Below are 17,268 nucleotides of genomic sequence, written 5' to 3'. Positions count from 1 at the left end.
ATCGTTAGATTGAGAAAAACACATCTCCATTTGTTGCTATTGTAATTGTGCTGCATTGTTATTTCTTTTATCTTTTCCGTTTGTGCTAGTCTTATCTATATTGTTTTCAGTGCTTCTGCAAAGATCAGCATTACAATGATCCCATTTCCCTGAAGGGTTTGTTTAGGATTTATTTATTTTTTGTGGTGAAAGCTTTTTTGTGAAATCCCAATTTTCTGCCACAAACTAACTGACAGCTGTTCTATTAACAGCCCCTCTGGCTAAGTTCAGAAATGAAGAAGAAACAAATAACTTGCTATGCAGATTTTTTTTTACTTTGAGTCAGACGCTCAAAGATAACTTGGACTGATAGAATTGAATGAAGTAATCAAGATCCCAGGCACACTTATTTATCTGCTCAATTAACTGTTAATACAATATTCCTGGACAAATTTTTAATTAGAGAGACGTGAAAATGAATGGCAAGACAGCTCCCCATTTAACATCTTCTAACCTCACCGTGGCTAACTAAGAAATCTTCATAAGGGACTGACTGCTGTGTGTTGTTTAAGGTAGATTGAAGTCTCCTGTGTGAATGTGTGGGTTTGTCCACTGAGGCATAATGTTTGTCCACAGCACTTTGTTATTAAAGCTTGTGTGATTTAGGTGGAGTAGTTGCCTCCAAAGCTCTGTTACTATCTAATTCTAATAATCTAGTTGTAATAGGGGTAGCTGTCTTCTGTCTTAAATTGCAGTAGTAACTAAATACACAGTGACAGCCTGCAGGAGTCACGTGGAAATCAAGATTCATATCCTCTGCAGGGGGATATATTAAATGGACACATGCACTGCCAGTTGACTGCAAATGCGCCAGCACCAGATATCTAAACCTCACCCCACTGCCACACCTGTGCTCAGTGTTTATTTCATTTGTGTTTAAATTAGTTTAACAAGATTACACTCCAAGCTAGAAATATGTGCTCCTGGTTTTATTTTCATTTAACCACACAAGTAACTTACAAGTCACTCTTCTTTAAACTTGGAGTTTGAGAGGTTTACCTTTACTGCAGGGAAATATTGAGCAAGTAGTCACTGCCCATTGGCTGCAGCAGCCACTACTGCACAATGACTTCGATAACACAGTCAGCAAACTAGGAGATTTACTATTAAACAAAATAGTACCTTCCCAGCAGCCATTGGTCAACATTTACTTTTACTTATATTTCATCACTCCCTGATACCATTGTAAATCCATTACCGAGAGCGATTAGAGTTACTTTGTTGGCTTGTGGCAATACAGTTGTACGCCTAGACTGTTTTGAAATCTATTTGTTGATGGTACATTCAACAAAATGGCAGCATATGAAATTTTAGATTCTGCTGCAATACAGCAGTCTTGTTAATCCAAGCTCACGCTAAATGAATGTGTCGCCACCTACATCTGCATAACCAGCAACAGTGAGAAATGACGAGAGGGCAAAAATGGGTAAGCAACACGTCGATAACTGAACCAACAGCCATGTGATGGTTGTGGACAAAGTAACTGTATGTTGAGCAGTAAGTTGTTCTTTCTAGTATTTTCTTTGAGTGCTGATCTTTGAATTGTTTCAAATGGTGAAACTTAGAAATGTGAGATCTCCCTCTGATAATGTTCTTATTGCAGGTGTGTGTATTTACAGCGTACAATTGGGGTGGGGGGGGGGGGGTGTTTGGGTATTCCAAAGAAACAGAGACCACCATACACACTATCACTTGGAAGAACTTGAAAGTTGTTTCTTGAATTGATTTGTAGCCATTGGTGAGGATATATCAGGTTCGGGACTGCGCGTTGTTTTCTGGTGATTTTTTAGCTGTTTCTCTTTTAAATCCATGCAGAATTATTCCATCACTGTTGTTGTGTTTAAAAGATTTAAGTGTCTGATGATAAAACATACTGAACTTTTTAAAGTATGTCTGTCTTTGAAGATAGCAATCTCCCTCATTTTCAATTTTCAAACAGACAGTCAGTAACAGAAAATCCAGCACTTAACACTCCACCATTCTTTAAGTCCACTCAGTGGCCTGGTCCATTGAGATATAAGCCCTCTCAAGAAAGAAGGGTGAAGTAAGCCGTTTTATACCATTTAATCACAAAACCCTGGGCTTTTTCTCCTTTTTTTCTCTCTCTCTTTCTGTTTCCTTCTTTATATCTCTCTGTCTCTGGCCTGTAGACAGCTGAGCGGCTCTTCCGGATTACGCTGACGCTGCGCCTGGTCCAGCCTGGCCTCCTCTGAGCAGGATGGACACTCTGGAGTCAGAGCTGACCTGCCCAATCTGCCTGGAGCTCTTTGAAGACCCTCTGCTGCTCCCCTGTGCCCACAGCCTGTGCTTCGGCTGCGCCCACCGCATCCTCATCTCCCACTGTACCACAAACGAATCTGTTCACAGCATCAGCGCCTTCCAGTGCCCCACCTGTAGGTATGTCATATCCCTGAGTCCGGAGCGTGGACTAGAAGGACTTAAGAGAAACGTGACCTTGCAGAACATTATTGATAGAGTTCAGAGGGCCTCATCTTCAGCTGGGCTGCCTCTACCGCTGCCGTTGCCTGCGCCCCACAGTGGGCCCAACTCTCCCGGAGAGGAAGGGAGCAACCGATTGGCGCTGGTTCCCGTCAGCGCTGCCATGTCCAGCCCAGGAACACCTCCTGAACCGGTCCAGTGCCAGTTCTGCGAGCAGGACCCGCCTCAGGATGCCGTGAAAACATGTGTGACGTGCGAGGTGTCATACTGCGAGGAGTGCCTCCGAGCGACGCACCCAAACAAGAAGCCGTTCACCGGCCACCGGCTCATTGAGCCCATGCCAGACTCCCACCTCAGAGGGCTCCAATGCCTAGAGCACGAGGAGGAGAAGGTGAACATGTACTGTGTCAGTGATGATCAGCTGATCTGCTCGCTGTGCAAACTGGTTGGAAGGCACAGAGACCACCAGGTGGCAGCACTAAGCGACCGTTATGAAAAACTCAAGGTAAGCACAGAAGTTTATTTAATTTTATTTTTTATTTATTATTATAGTCTTCTACATGTGCTTCTGTGTGAATAAGATGGATTTTGTGGAGTGGTTTTGCCTTTGGGATTTTTCCCAAACTGAGTTCTAATTAACCTGCGGCCTCTAACGACAGACATCTAACACATATAATGAATTTTAACTTTAACTTTAATTTTATGCTGCTCTGCAGTATGTAATTTTCTATTATCCTTACCCAGGTATCTAACTCGATTATCAAGTGAGATTTTATCATCTCATGCTGACTTATTATCTCTCCAGAATAATTAAGCAATTAGCATAATCACTACACCATGCCAGTGTACCAGGAGGGCATTCAGAGGCATGCACACGGAGTGAATATGGGGAGTGTCATTAGTGACGAGGCATGGTGTCTTCAGTGAGGTTGCAGGTTAACAAGCACCAATTGCCTGCTGGGTGTAGGTGTGCTTAATTGAGCATGGCTATTAGAGCGTGTTGGTAATGGCTACAGAGGCAGTGTGTGTGTGCACAGATGTGTGTGTTACACCAGAGCTCATGCAGAAAAAAATGTTGCTCAGATATATTGATATATTTTAGTCAAAAATATGGGTCAAGATCCAAAAGCTACATCCTTCACTTCCCATAACACAACCAATAACATTTTTTCATCAGACTGTCCCTGCCTGGCAATCACCCACTTTTTCAAGCTCCATAGCCCGAGATTATAACGCAGGCTTTCTGTTATGAATTTGTCTCCAAGTCCAATCTAAAATAACCCTGATGGCAACTTATTTTTTCAGCTTCTCAAATGTGATTATTTGCAGCTTTTCTGTTATATATCATTGTAAACTGAATTTATTTGGTTTTGGACAGACAAAACAAGCTATTTGGAGACATCACTTGACCGTGCGGGTGAAAACAAATTCAACGTTTTCTTCAGGTTCAGGAACAGCGTCGATAAACTCATCCAACAAAAACATTTTTTCGACCATGCTGATTATCGCACACATCGGTTACACATTACAGATTTACTCGGCAAACAATGAGCGAGAAAATACATCTCACTTTTCCAAGGCGTCATTTACCCAGGGAACAGTTTCAGCAATACCCTACTACACACTCACTTGGAAAGTGTTTATTCAGCCTTGCCAAGTGTCTGTAAATGAAATGCCATGGTGTGACTCCTATGAGAAACAGGTTTTTCCTTACCGGAGGTTTGAAACACATGTTCAAGTGTGAAGTTGTTGGTAATACGTCCTCAGAGAAGAGGCATGCCTTTAGTGATGTGATGGAAGAAACTGAATTACAACAGCTGATTCCAAGGCGCAGTACTGTTGGAAGGAACGGTACTGATACTCTGATGGAACGTAAGTGCTCACGCAGCTGTGTAAAATGCCTCCTTTTTTGACATACCAAACCTAAGATTGGTCCAGTTAGACGGAGGAAGTGAACTGAAGAGAGGCATGTCTGTTTTAGAATAAAAGTTAATTTTAAGTCACACAATGAACTAAATCCTCTGTGGAGTCCAGTGGTCCCAAAACTCATTGATTATTATTTCTCTGGGGCCATCTTTAATTTGCTTGATGCCACTAACACATCATGCCCTGTATTATTATGGGCCTTCTACTGGTTTTCTGTCATTCTGCCTCCAGTGATGAGTGTAATGTCCTTCTTATCTTCACAATTGATGCGTGTCTGTACCTTCTCATCTTGCGTGTTTCAGCTAATTTAAGCAGAGGAGAGTAATTAGTAGGAGGGCTACAGGTCAGTGCATCATCTAATTATTATGCTTCTCTTTCTCCCCGTCTCCCTCCATTCAACCGGAGACAACGTAGCATAGCACAGGTCAGCGAACCCAGCACTTTGTCATACAGGCTAATTATCTGCTATAAGATGAGAAACAAAGGGATAGCAGATTTCTCCTTGCTCTGACATGCTCACAGGTTGCAAAATATTGCCCATGTAAGAAAAGGAGATCTCTTGGATGCATTATATGCATAAATGACTAGAATCTCTGTTGCATACTCCATGTGCAGTAGGTAATATGTGTAGGTCCACCCCTGAAGGAATCCTTAAAGTAGAATTCATCTCAGCATGAAAGTTTGCATGAGAGGGTGTGAAGCACAGGTGCAAGTAGCATGTTATTTATCCTTTGCAGCTGCTGGACCTAGAACATGCGTTTGAAATAAAGCAGCTGGGTGTTAAAGGGTTTGGGAGAATGTCCATATGAATTGCGGAGAAACATTATGAGTTTATCATTCTGCAGTATCTACTAATCGATGATTAGTAATGAGAGATTACCGTTGCCCTTACTGCTCTCAGAGACCACCAACAAGACAGCTAAAGAAAGAGAGATATAGGGAATATTAACATTTGGTTTATGCCGCGATGTTGTGAGGATCCCGTTTCCTTCTTTTTGTAAAATCATATCTCCATTCGTGCCTACTCGACCCTTTAATCTTACGTAAAGTGTACTAACTCAGTCCAAAAACAAGGTAACTGACAATGTGCGGGTATTTGAGTGGAGGTAGTGGGTCTGGGTATGGAATCCAGTCTTGGGCTGCCATATTTATCTAGGTTGTGTCAAGCTGGTGAGATAGCCACAGCTAGCCTTAGCTAAAGCTAAAACTAAGTGTAGCTACTAATTGATTTTTGCCTTCATCGATAATTAAATAAATAATCTTTTTTCCTGACATATTATTATTATGTATTGAAGTTTTTATAACAGAATGAGATAGCAACTAAATCCTTTCATGATGGAGAAAACCCAGCTACACTCTGCCAAAGCTAAGTAGCTTAGCAGAGTAGCAGTCGGTGCTGTTTCCACATTTGATTCTTGTGGAATCAATGTGATTTGCTGGTTAAGCTACTTTAAATCATATACTTAAGTATACAAGATTGTATATTTATTTAACTAGCTTGTTTAAGAAAATAGAATGCAGTATATATATTAGGTATTACTTAGGCCTAGGTTGTTGTAATCCCCTCTAAAAGGCATAAAATCAATGCGTTACAACCCTTCTGTGTCACAGTTTGCTGACCAGCACTAAAACTTTGAACTATTTCTTCTAAACTTCACTGCCTCTGCTCTCTGCCTTTGTAGGGCAGTGCTGTTCATGTCACATTTACTTCTAAAAGTCAACTTTTCTTTTAACCTTGACTATGATCTTCCCCTGCGTAAATAAAGTACATTTTGTGCTGAAATCAAACTTTAACCAGATTATTGGCAGATCAGAAAACAGCTATATTATTTTCTATGGCATAAATATGCACTCTGTAAGGCTCTGGCATCAGATCAGAAAGCACTCATGTAGGTTGTTCAGAAAGGCAATGACAAACAACACATTTTGATGGGAAATGAAAGCACGGATGACTGCTTCATAACTTTTGAGCATGCTCTCTCTGTCTCTCTTACACAAACACATGCACACATATCTGCAAACACATACACTAGAGACCCCCCATGTGCCCTTTACCCTCAAACTAATCTGAAGATAGACACAGGCAGCAACTCCTTACACAGAAAACAAATGTGCCTTTTCTGCAGAAAGACAGAGGAGATTTGACCACCTGTTAACCCCTTAAAACCCTCACGCCAGCCACCTGGCACATGACATGAGTTGTATACCAACCACGAGAGACCCTTTTAGCCTTGAGCCAATCTCCCATAGAATCTAGGCTGAGCATTAATGGGAAGGATGCACATTCAAGATATGATATGATATTAAAGCAGTTGATATTAAAACAGTGAGGCTTTAAATATATCTCAGCCTCAGGCTAAATTAAGTTTCAAAGTAGAAGCCTAAATTTTGTACATGCCAGTAAACATTTTGTTTTTCTTTTTTTTATCTGTGCATGAGATTTTGTGGCACACACGGTAAAAGCCTAAAGTAAACATTACATAATCAAACAAATCCTGACAGAAACAGTAATCTCATCTTCAGTTATGATTATATAAAAGAAGTAAATAATCAACTGCTAATGTAATCTTTTTATGCCTTTATAAAAATGTCAGTTTTAATTGAAATAATTCCTCAATCATTCCTTCAATTCCTTGTTTTGGTCATATTTTCCAGACCATTTTATGCATATCACTTTTTGTCCTGATCCGCTGAAATTTGAGATCTCCCCACTCAGCGCAAGGGGAAAAAAAGAATATCTGATGATTGGAATGGTTTCCTTTTTTCAGAGGCAGTGGTGGTGTGTCTGATAAGAGCTATGGAGGTTATTATAGGAACACCCATCCTTTTTCAGAGATAAAATTACCCCCGTCACAGGAAATTGACTGAGAAGGCAGCTGGAAATAGTTTCTAAAGTCCTTGGCTCTGGGTCTGAGGAGAAAGAACCTTGAGGATAAAAGATAAGCACTGCTGTGTGCATATGTGTGTTTGTGCTAGCTTTAGTTTTAAATCATTACTGTGTTTCTGTAGTGATCAGTTTGGTTTAATCAGCGGCCCTTTAGTGTTGAAACAACATACTTTAGGTTGTCAGGTGCCTACATGCACAATAAAACATGAACAGACACAAAACTCAACATTTGATTTACAGCCTTGCTGATAAGTACAATATTTGCCATTAGTCCTCCAGTTGTCTAATTCCTCTTTTCTACTGGGAAAACATGTGCTTACTTCCTTAATATAGTCCATGCTGTGTTCACAATTTTTTACTTTAAATTTCAAAATTGACTTTGACAAACTTCCTTTTAAAGTTAATCATTAAAGAGTAATGCCAACTAAATATCTTGTTCTTGATCTCTTAAGGTGTCGGGGAGTGAGGTTTACTCACTGCACAGCCTCGAGGGCTTCTGTCACATCAGTACATTGTGACATCATAGCCATGTGTGCAAGGTGTGGTCAGACTTGCTCAGAGAAAGCAGTGAAAAGTAGCTTTTCAGCCTGGTATTGAGTTTAAAGTTTATAAATAAAATTAGTTTCCACCACTTCCCTAAGCAAATATCTATAAATAGAAGCTCAAGCATCACTTTCTTTACCAGCTAGTGGCAAATCTGTCATTTGGTGCTGGGCACGTAGCGCACAGTGGTTTTTTTGAGATCTTTTTCACTTAAAACAGCTGTCTGCTGCTGTTATACAGGGTTGATAAGAGCAGCGAGAGTGAACCATAGAGTAGAGTAGAGTTGCAGGCTCAAAAAGCAAAACAATAAGCTGAAAAGATGGTGAAGAAAAGGTGAACGTTCTCTTCAGGTTCAACACTATGAGAAACAGCTTTCACATACAATGTGATATATTGTTAATATACAAATCTTGATTATAGCTGCTTTAAGGATGCTAATTTAGTGGCTGGATCAGGCAAAGTCTTTCATTCGAAACCAAAGGCTTGTTCCACTTCAAAGGCTAGCGTTTGAAGTGGAACAGGAATAGCGTTATATTTACCAGATATTTGTGTTTAGGGTCACTGGTAAATATATTAAGTTTGTAATAGAAGCCGGTCTCAAACAAAGACCTGGTTGTCTAAATAAAATATATTATTTGAGAATTTACAGTTCATTGTGAAGCGCTCACTGTCTACTTTCGTTCCTTCTGTACTGAATGTTCCTTTTGCTTGAGGCCTTTTTGTCTCTCAGTCAAACACACACACTCCATCCCTTCCCAATTTCCCCCAGTACAATGTTCCTTCCTTGCTGTGTTTTCTATTTTTTTCTCTGTTGTGTTTTGCTTTTCAGTCAGGGCTACATTTTTTCCTGCAGGAGTCATCTCTGTTTCTCTCAGACTGATACAAACACACACATACACAGTTTCCAATTTACAGAGGAGCTCACTGGTACAAAACTGGGTGTCGAGCAAACACACCGGTGTCCTCAATCAAATACAGACCACCCAATACAATGATGACTTAGCAATAAGAGAATACAGTGTAGGTGTGTGTAAAGATGGGTGGACACACTGTGAAGCGCAGCTGTAAACAATAAATGATGAATCCTTTCCACTCTCTTTAATTTTGGTCTTGCTGTTCAACTGTCCACCTTTGTTCTTTCTGTATTTGTCTCAGTGTTTTGGTCTCTGAGACTAAGGTTTCTCTAATTATATGTTTTCTCTCTCTCTCTCTCTCTCTCTCTCTCTCTCTCTCTCTCTCTCTCTCTCTCTTACACACACACACACACATATACTGTATATGAGCAACAGTTCTGGTGGTTCGGTGAGGATTCCTGAGAACACAATCCCGCTCAGTGTCACAGTAAATCTTGAAAACACGAAGCTCCTCTGACGTTTTCAGTTCACTTGCCTACCTGTCTCCATCTGTAGTTGAGTGTGTGATCCCCTTGCATACGTTCTTAGCTTATCAGCACTGCTTCAGGGTGATTTAGCTCACTCATAGCTTACACCCACAGTTGCTCTTGCATACATGAACAGTACATTCACCAGTGACAGTCGGTTTGCACATTTAGATCAAAATGGTACAAAACATCCAGAAACGAATAAACAAACAAAAGTGATACAGTGCGGAATACAGAGCCATATAACTTTTGTTGTGAAGCTGACAGGTTAGATGTTAGGTGAGAGTGGATTCTTGTTGCAGAAGAACAGCTTCCTGCTGATTGAGAGCATATACTGTGGAAGGAACCGGCTTTCTTTCAAACAAAACCCTCTAAAAAAAACTGGGTCTGACTCTGTCAGCTGACCACACTTTAAAGAAATGTTATTTTTAGAAGTATATTTACATTTCAAGCAATTTCACCACTCGCCCCATCTACGCAGATGAGGGAGGATTTTGTGTGCTTCCAAGGACATGAACATCAATGTGTGGATTAGAGACGGACCACCCTGCCATTATTATGATTTCTTTTGTAGAGGTAAGGCGTGGAAGGCTACCCCGAGAAATATATTTTTATGCATATGTTTCATTAAAGGGTTTTTGTGGGATTCCATTACTTAAAAAGATAACTCAACACCACTGAAAATCTTGTTTTTGCTGACCTCCAGTGGTCTTCTCACCTTGTTGCAGTGATGTACAAGTGTACTCCAGGATGTGTCTGTGCATTGTGACCTGTTGGTTGTGGTGCTCCGTGACACCCAGTGATGCTGTAAACTGATTTGAAACTTTCGGCCAAACAGAACCGCAAAATACTTCTCTTCAGCCTGGAGTTAAGTTAGTCTTTAAGTGCACATTGCATTACCACAGTGTAAAAATACATACAGTAATTGCAAATTAATTGAAATGGAAGGACATGCAAAAAGTGCTGTGAGTTCAAAACAGCGCTGCTAGATTATGAGCCCATTGCCATTCTGTCCTGCAGTGTATGAGAAAAAATACTTTTTAAAAGTAAATCTGATTTTTTTTTTTTAGCCCAGTTTATAAACACCAGCATCTTAATGCTAATCTCAAACAAGTTATGGAATTATTGTATTTCTTATCAACACATTTGAAATACATTACTAATACTTAGAGCTCCAAATTGGAAGGGAGTTATATTTCAGCATAGCTCTTGGGGTGGCAATGCTTGTTGGTCAGTCCAGACTGACATATCTCAACAACTGTTGGATGAATGGCCGTGACTCTGGGTACTGATATCATGTTGTGTGTATGCTACTTTGTACTGATGAAAACTGATGATATTTAAATAGTACAGAAATGACAACCAGTATAGTGCATATTATAAACAGTTCATGCAAAAATAATAATAAAAACTATAATAATACATTTTATTCATAGGTGCCTTTCAAAACACTCAAGGTCACCTTACAAGACAGAATAAAATAACAGTGTAGCAATAAATCAATACAATTAACAAAAACTAAATTGCAATGCATAAAATCAGTGAGGGTATATAGTCAATTAGAAACAAAAGATTGCTGTGACCAGATGAACAGTGCTGGATATGCCAGTTTAAAAAGATGTGTTTTTAGGTAAGATTTGAAAATGGAAAGCAAGTCAGTGTTACGGATGTCTGGCGGAAGGGAGTTCCAGAAGAGCGGTGGCTGACCGCCTGAAGACTCTAAAACCCCATAGTTGTCAAACAGGCCGGAGGTGCAGTGAGGTGAATAGAAGAAAAAGACCTGAGAACACGGCTGGGTGTGTTGATATGAAGGAGGTCAGTGAGGTACAGAGGAGTTCAGCTGTATTGCATTTCTTACATCTGTCAAGCACATTTTTGCTCACCCAACGCTATGGTATGACTTAACATGCTGACCTTTATATTTAATACTGACACACATATCTCTTAACGCTTTCATCCTCACAAGATGATATAGACCTTTATTCTGACACGACCCTCTGGCCAATTTACTTCACTGAACTGCTAAAGATCAAAAACAAATGCACCTCAACCATTTGGTTTTCTTTACAATGAGCATACAGTCGCACAGAGCTGCTAGCTTGGCTGTAGACTCTTGATGGTGTGTCTTCCATCTCTGTCTGGGCGATGTCTTGTTATAAACTAATTGTGATTAAATGTTTTCTTGTTTTTGCTACATTTTATATTCTTTGAACTTTTAATGACCAGATATTTGTCCCGTGTTGTATGATGACCCTGAGAAGACCAGCTGCATTAACATTTTATTAAAAGAGACCTATTATACTGCTTTTCCAGTCCTATATTGTAGTTCTGTAACTCCTGTATGACAGCTTTGCATGATTCAAAGTTCAAAAAAATATTTTTTTGAAGCTTTGGCCATGTTTAATATGAACATCCAACATTGTAACATTGTAGATAAATCATAAAATGTGGAAAAGCATAATAGGTCTCCTTTAAACGATCTTAATGCAAGGTAAAAAATAAATGCAGTAGATAGTGAACATAGAGTCTAGCAGAGTACAGTGTTTTCCTCTGAAATGGAGTAAAGTAAATGAAGTTGGATAAAATGGAACTGCTCAAGTGAACTTGCTTTAAAATTGTACTGTACTTGTGACCATGTACTTGGTTACTTTCTGTGACTGGTTTAGTTATTGAAATGATTTAGCATCCATGCAGCTCAATGCTAAGTTAATCATAACCCACTGGCTTACTAACTGTATACCTAATGTTACGTCCTAAGGTCTAGGGGTAACCTGGACACAACCTAAGGTGTGGCTCCCCACTCTTCCAACTCCCAAGCAAGGCCAGCACAAAGGGAAATTAGCATTTTTTTTATTTTTCACTCAGATATGAGCAGTGCCCAAAACACCAACAACCAAAACACTCTATGTAACCCTAATCCAAAACAATGTGTAAATATAAAGAAAATTCAAAGCTCCAACCTTCTTCGTATACCAAAAAACAGGAGGGAAAAAAAGTACAACAACTCCATTACCTCCATTACCTGCATACACTTAAACAAACACACTAAGGGAGGAGAACAGGTGACAGTGCAGGGTGAGAAAGATACAAATGACCCCAGGGTCATAACACTAAAAACTCATCAGATTAACATGGTTTAGCCTAGCTGGTTCAGAGCAGAGATTAACTTTTTTTTGTCAAGGGGGGTGGTGAATATCCAGCTCAGACTGCCAAGCAGGATGACTGACAGGTGATCAACCTGATGGGTAGGACCGTTCCCCTCCCAGAGATTAATACTAGTTGGCAGCGTGCATTCTGTAGATGTGGGTTAACCCCTTCATGTCCAAATCTGACCACAAACAAACACACACACAAAGAGTAAATGTGTGTTCGCCCTTTACTTTGTATCTGCACATTCAAACAAACGGGCATGTAACCACACATACAAAGAGGCATGGAGACTGACAGATGCTGTATGTTGTTTCCTTGTGTATGTATGTCATAGTGTATTTCATGTACTGAAGATTGTGTGTGTGTGTGTGTGTGTATGTGTGTGTGTACAAGCGGATATAAACTTTGCATTTGAACATGTGCTTCTTTACCGTATACTGGTATGTAGACATTATTGCGCCATGTGTTTTTCTCTTTGCATTTGAAGCATGCACGCATGCATTTTGCTTCATACACCGACCTCCACGTGCCACAGATGCTGAATTATTGTCGTAATTCTTGTCCTCTTCCTCATCCTTCAAAAGGCTAAGTTTATTTTCATCGCTACGGGTGATAATAGTGACGACAGCATCACATTCCTCTCAGAGCAGACCTTCATTCTGCTTTTGCTTTTGTGTGTCATCGCCGTATTAAGGCCATCCATTAAGCCCCCAGTCCATTAACCCCCCAGTGCCCACTGTCTTTATCTGTGTTTACAGTTGTTGCTTATTTAATATTCCCTCTGATTTAAGTCTTATTTAATCCTTAATATAACACCCGGACCAAGCTTTGTGTACACTGAGGCTACAGTGTGGCTTACCTGAATTCAAGATGTATCTAGAAACCTGTGCTTTCCCAGCAAAGCTATCTCTGACATTTGCCCCTTGCTGCTCCAATGCACCGTCACACCGTTTTTCGAGACATGCACGAAATCTCAGCATTCACAGTGCCTGAGCATAAATTCACCTGAAAAACAGTTTTGAATGGGACAGTTGAGATGTGGCATCACAGCGGCTTAAGCATGCTTGGTTTGGCAATAATATGACGGCCTTGGAACTAAAGGAGACAGCCTGTGCCCAGATGGAAAGCAGCAAAAGAGAAAAAAGAGAAAAGGGGGAGGGAAGGGGAAAAAAGAAGGGAGGAGCGTAAAGGGAAAGAGCTGACGTGCTGTCACCTGTTTGCCGGTTCGTTAGCCGAGAGCGCTGCTGTGTGCCCTCATAGGGAAAGCTTTTGATGCCTAATTTGCCGCTTGGCTGGGTTTGCGCATGGCTTGGTGCTCAGTGGAGTGGCTGTTCCAGTCACATCCTCTCCTAGAGTAGGATCCTCTGTCGGCAGCTCGGACTGGGCAGGATGAGGAGGCAGTATAGGGAAGAGGGTTATCACCCGCGCTCAGAGGTACGTGGACACTAAACGCACCTCTTCAAAAAGAAGGAGATAGCCGTGTAACTCCTGGGGATGCTTTTGAAGAAAGACGGTTGAGGGAACAGCTTCTCTTATCTGAATCTGCGCTGAGGAATCAAATGTTTGCTGATTTTTTCTACTTTTCTAGAATGTAGTTGTTTTCAGCTTGCTTTACAACTTATTTTTTGTTTTGTTGTGTAGCGCCTGAGGTTGTCTTACAACTTCTTCATCTTGTGCAAGCAGAGAAACCTAAGGGGGGGAAATCTGTAGCATTTTTATCCTCCTTTGATTTACGGCTCTGCCCTTCATGTCTGTTTCTTTGCATTTATGTCCCAACCATTTCTTTTTCATTTCTCACTCTCTCTGTTGTGTTTTTATCTGTGTTTGTTACAGCAAGCCCTGGACTCCAACCTGAGCAATTTGATCAAGAGGAACAACGAGCTGGAGTCACTTATGGGGAAGCTGATCCAGACTTGTCAACATGTAGAGGTTAGTTTCTGGAGTCCTCCGAGGTCACCACTGACCTATATATTGTGTGTGACTAGTCAAACAGCCGTTTTTTGTTTTTTTTTTCAAATTTAGTATATATATAGAATTTACACTGTTCACCAAATGTATAATGACACTGGACATATACAAGTTTTTTTTGGTACCCTCATATTATTGCAATAAATCTAATTTAATATTTTCACATATTTACAAAAAATTACATTAGTTTTCTGTTCCCCAGGGACTGAGCCACTGACCCATCTCTAATGTGACTTGTAACATGATTTAAGAGTTAAGAGTTTCTGTAACTCAGCTTAGCATGTAGCTAAGGTTAGCAGCTAAACTAAGACTAAAGAGATTGTATGAACTAATTTTACAAATTGAAAACTCCTTGTTTTCAGAGCTGAAAGAATTTGTTGATTAATCAGTTACTGGATCTGCAGATAGTCATTTTGTTATTTAAAGAAAAATGGCAACAATGACCTGATTCCAGCTTCTCAAATATGAACGTTCGTTGCTTTTAGTTTGTTTTAGGAATAGGAATATCTTTAGGTTTTGAAGTATTGGTTGGGCAAAACATTTTAAGATGCCATCATGGGCTCTCTGACATTTTATTGACTGAACAATTAATCAATACTGAAAATAATCAGTAGTAGCTGTACTGTATTCTTTTAAGGCCAAATTTCTGATGTGAAGATGATGTTGCCAATTAAGCTGCAGAGTTAAAATGAATGTGCGCATGCAAAGATAATGCAGACAAAGAACTCATTGTGTTTTATTCAAGTCTGTGTTCACTTATGGGGTATGACAACATGGGTTTTTGCAACAATTTTTTTCTCACAAACAGCTTTATTTGTGTAGAAACTGGCACGTTTTTAGCAAATATTCATCATTTAGTTTTTGTCTATTATGTTTATGACTGTGTAATGATAATAACAATGTTTGTAAATGTCTGTGTATTTAGCTCTGCTGAAGGCAATTCTGTGCTAAGCCTGCCTGTTCATATTACGCCGGCCCACTAAGAAGCTTTAAGTAAACCAATGCCACAGGGTTAAAAAGGCACTGACATCTTAGTTGAAAAATAATGGAGAACAGCCTCTCTGCTGGGCCCTTACTGCAAGTAAAGAGGGTTCTGATTTATTAAGGAGCCTTAATTATTTTATTTTTTGCTTAAGTGCTGTGTGCATATTTTGTGAGTATGTTTTTGTGTTGCCATCACGCAAAGATGTTTTCTGTGAGCTAAGCTTGAGAGAATTTTTTTTTATGATGCAGGAATTTGAAATAGGAACAAAAACACTCTCTGAGCTGTTGAATCATCAAAAACATGACAAAAAAAGGAAACACTCCACTTTAAAAGTCTGAAATAAATAAATTATGCATATGCAAAGGGGCAAAAAAGAGCTTGACCGGTTTTTTCCCCCCAGTGCACATTGGTCACAAGTGTACAGCGATAGCACATTGTCTTTAAGTCAGAAAAGTCATGTTGCATAAGTACAAGACGCAACAAAAATATCTGTTTAACTGATGATCAAGGGCCAAAAATAAATGCATAAACTCAATAAATGAAGCTGTTTGACATGTAAATTCGGCTTCCCATGAGAGGGGCAAATGTGACAGGACTAAAAAAAAAGAGGGTCACACAGGAAAAGCAGCTTTCTGAATTTTTCGCATGAGATTAATTTATTCCAAAGCTTCACTGCAGATGGCTGCTAAGAGTCTCCAACAACTTTGAGACTCCAGAAAAATCTTATAATGTTCATATACACTTAGAAGAGAGAACTTGAATTGGATATGTGTTAAGAAGGTTTCTTTAAACAAATTCAAAATGGTGTGAAAGGCAACCTTCATTAATATTCTATGAATTATCCTCCACCACCAGGGGTAATAGTGGTGTAAAGGCAAGTGGTGTTCTAAAATATATTTCAAGCTCACATTCACTACCCATGATGGAATGCTCCTGCACCACATTACGTCGAATCCCAGCGTTCGTTTTCAGCTGGCGACATGTCGACTAATAGAATCAAGACGCTGTAATTGTTGGAATCTAATGCCACACAGTGTTTGCACCATTCTCTGTGCTGAACGGAGTTATCTTGTTTGAATCCAAGTACAATTTAATAATCACACATAGTCAAAGAGGGGTAATTATAGGCAGTAAATTGGTTTGTTTATGAAATTAAGACAATGAATCTTGGTGAAGATAATATGCGTACTACTTTTGCAAAGAAAATTAATACTTACTGTAGCAAAAGCCACAGAAATACCTCTGATGTCTTTGTATGTATTGCCTATACAAACAGGTCAATAATTATATTAGGCATGTAAAGCTTAATGTCCCCTCCCTTTGCAGAAAGTTTGGTTCACGTGCCATCTTAAATGTTTGCATGTCCTTAAAGATTCAGTCATTTTTATCTGTGTGTGTGTGTTTCTGTGGTTAAATTAATCACTGAATGTCCTTACAGAGTACAATCTGTCATACTGATCATATACTCCGGAGGGCTCTGCCCACAATCATTAGATGCTCCACATATTTGCATGGCGCATGATGTACTCCGGTCACAAACTCTGTGTGTCTGTGTCAGTGTGGCAGTTGTTTTTGTCTGATGAGCAATATAGAAGAGGGTCACCCTTTTCACATTGAGTTCTGAGCTTCAGTGGAAAATAAACAACAATCTCAACTAAGAAAAAAAAAATGACACTTCCCTTTTAGTTTAATTGTTGTTTATTAGTAGTTGGAAAGTATTCCTGACCCAAAGGCACATTACAAAACAGCAAAATCAGCAAAACCTGCTGGGGAACAAAAGAGCTGACTTCCAAAAAACATGAACTTCTATGTGTTTCCTTGTGGTCTCTATTCGGAGAAGCTTCTACCCAAAAACACCACTGGTTTTTTTTTCAGATCTGTATAAGAATGCTAATTGGTGTACAAAATGCCACAAAGATCTAACATACAGTATATACAAACTTTTCACAG

General features: G+C 39.7%; 1 protein-coding gene across 2 annotated transcripts in view; it reads left to right on the top strand.

Annotated features, from left to right (window-relative positions):
• Nucleotides 1-17,268, top strand: part of LOC119902217 (E3 ubiquitin-protein ligase Midline-1-like) — a 63,050-nt gene that overhangs the window by 32,975 nt on the left and 12,807 nt on the right. For both annotated transcript variants that reach the window (XM_038718260.1, XM_038718251.1), the window contains exons 2-3: nt 2,190-2,983; nt 14,199-14,294. In XM_038718260.1, coding sequence (XP_038574188.1) covers nt 2,258-2,983; nt 14,199-14,294 — 822 coding nt within the window. In that variant the 5' untranslated portion in view covers nt 2,190-2,257. The remainder of the gene's footprint in view (nt 1-2,189; nt 2,984-14,198; nt 14,295-17,268) is intronic.

This window comes from Micropterus salmoides, unplaced genomic scaffold (genome assembly GCF_014851395.1).
Source record: "Micropterus salmoides isolate LMB-PRFRI ecotype aquatic unplaced genomic scaffold, ASM1485139v1 Ms_hic_scaffold_1, whole genome shotgun sequence".
In the NCBI taxonomy this organism is placed as follows: domain Eukaryota; kingdom Metazoa; phylum Chordata; class Actinopteri; order Centrarchiformes; family Centrarchidae; genus Micropterus; species Micropterus salmoides.
This window is presented reverse-complemented; position numbering and strand designations above follow the sequence as displayed.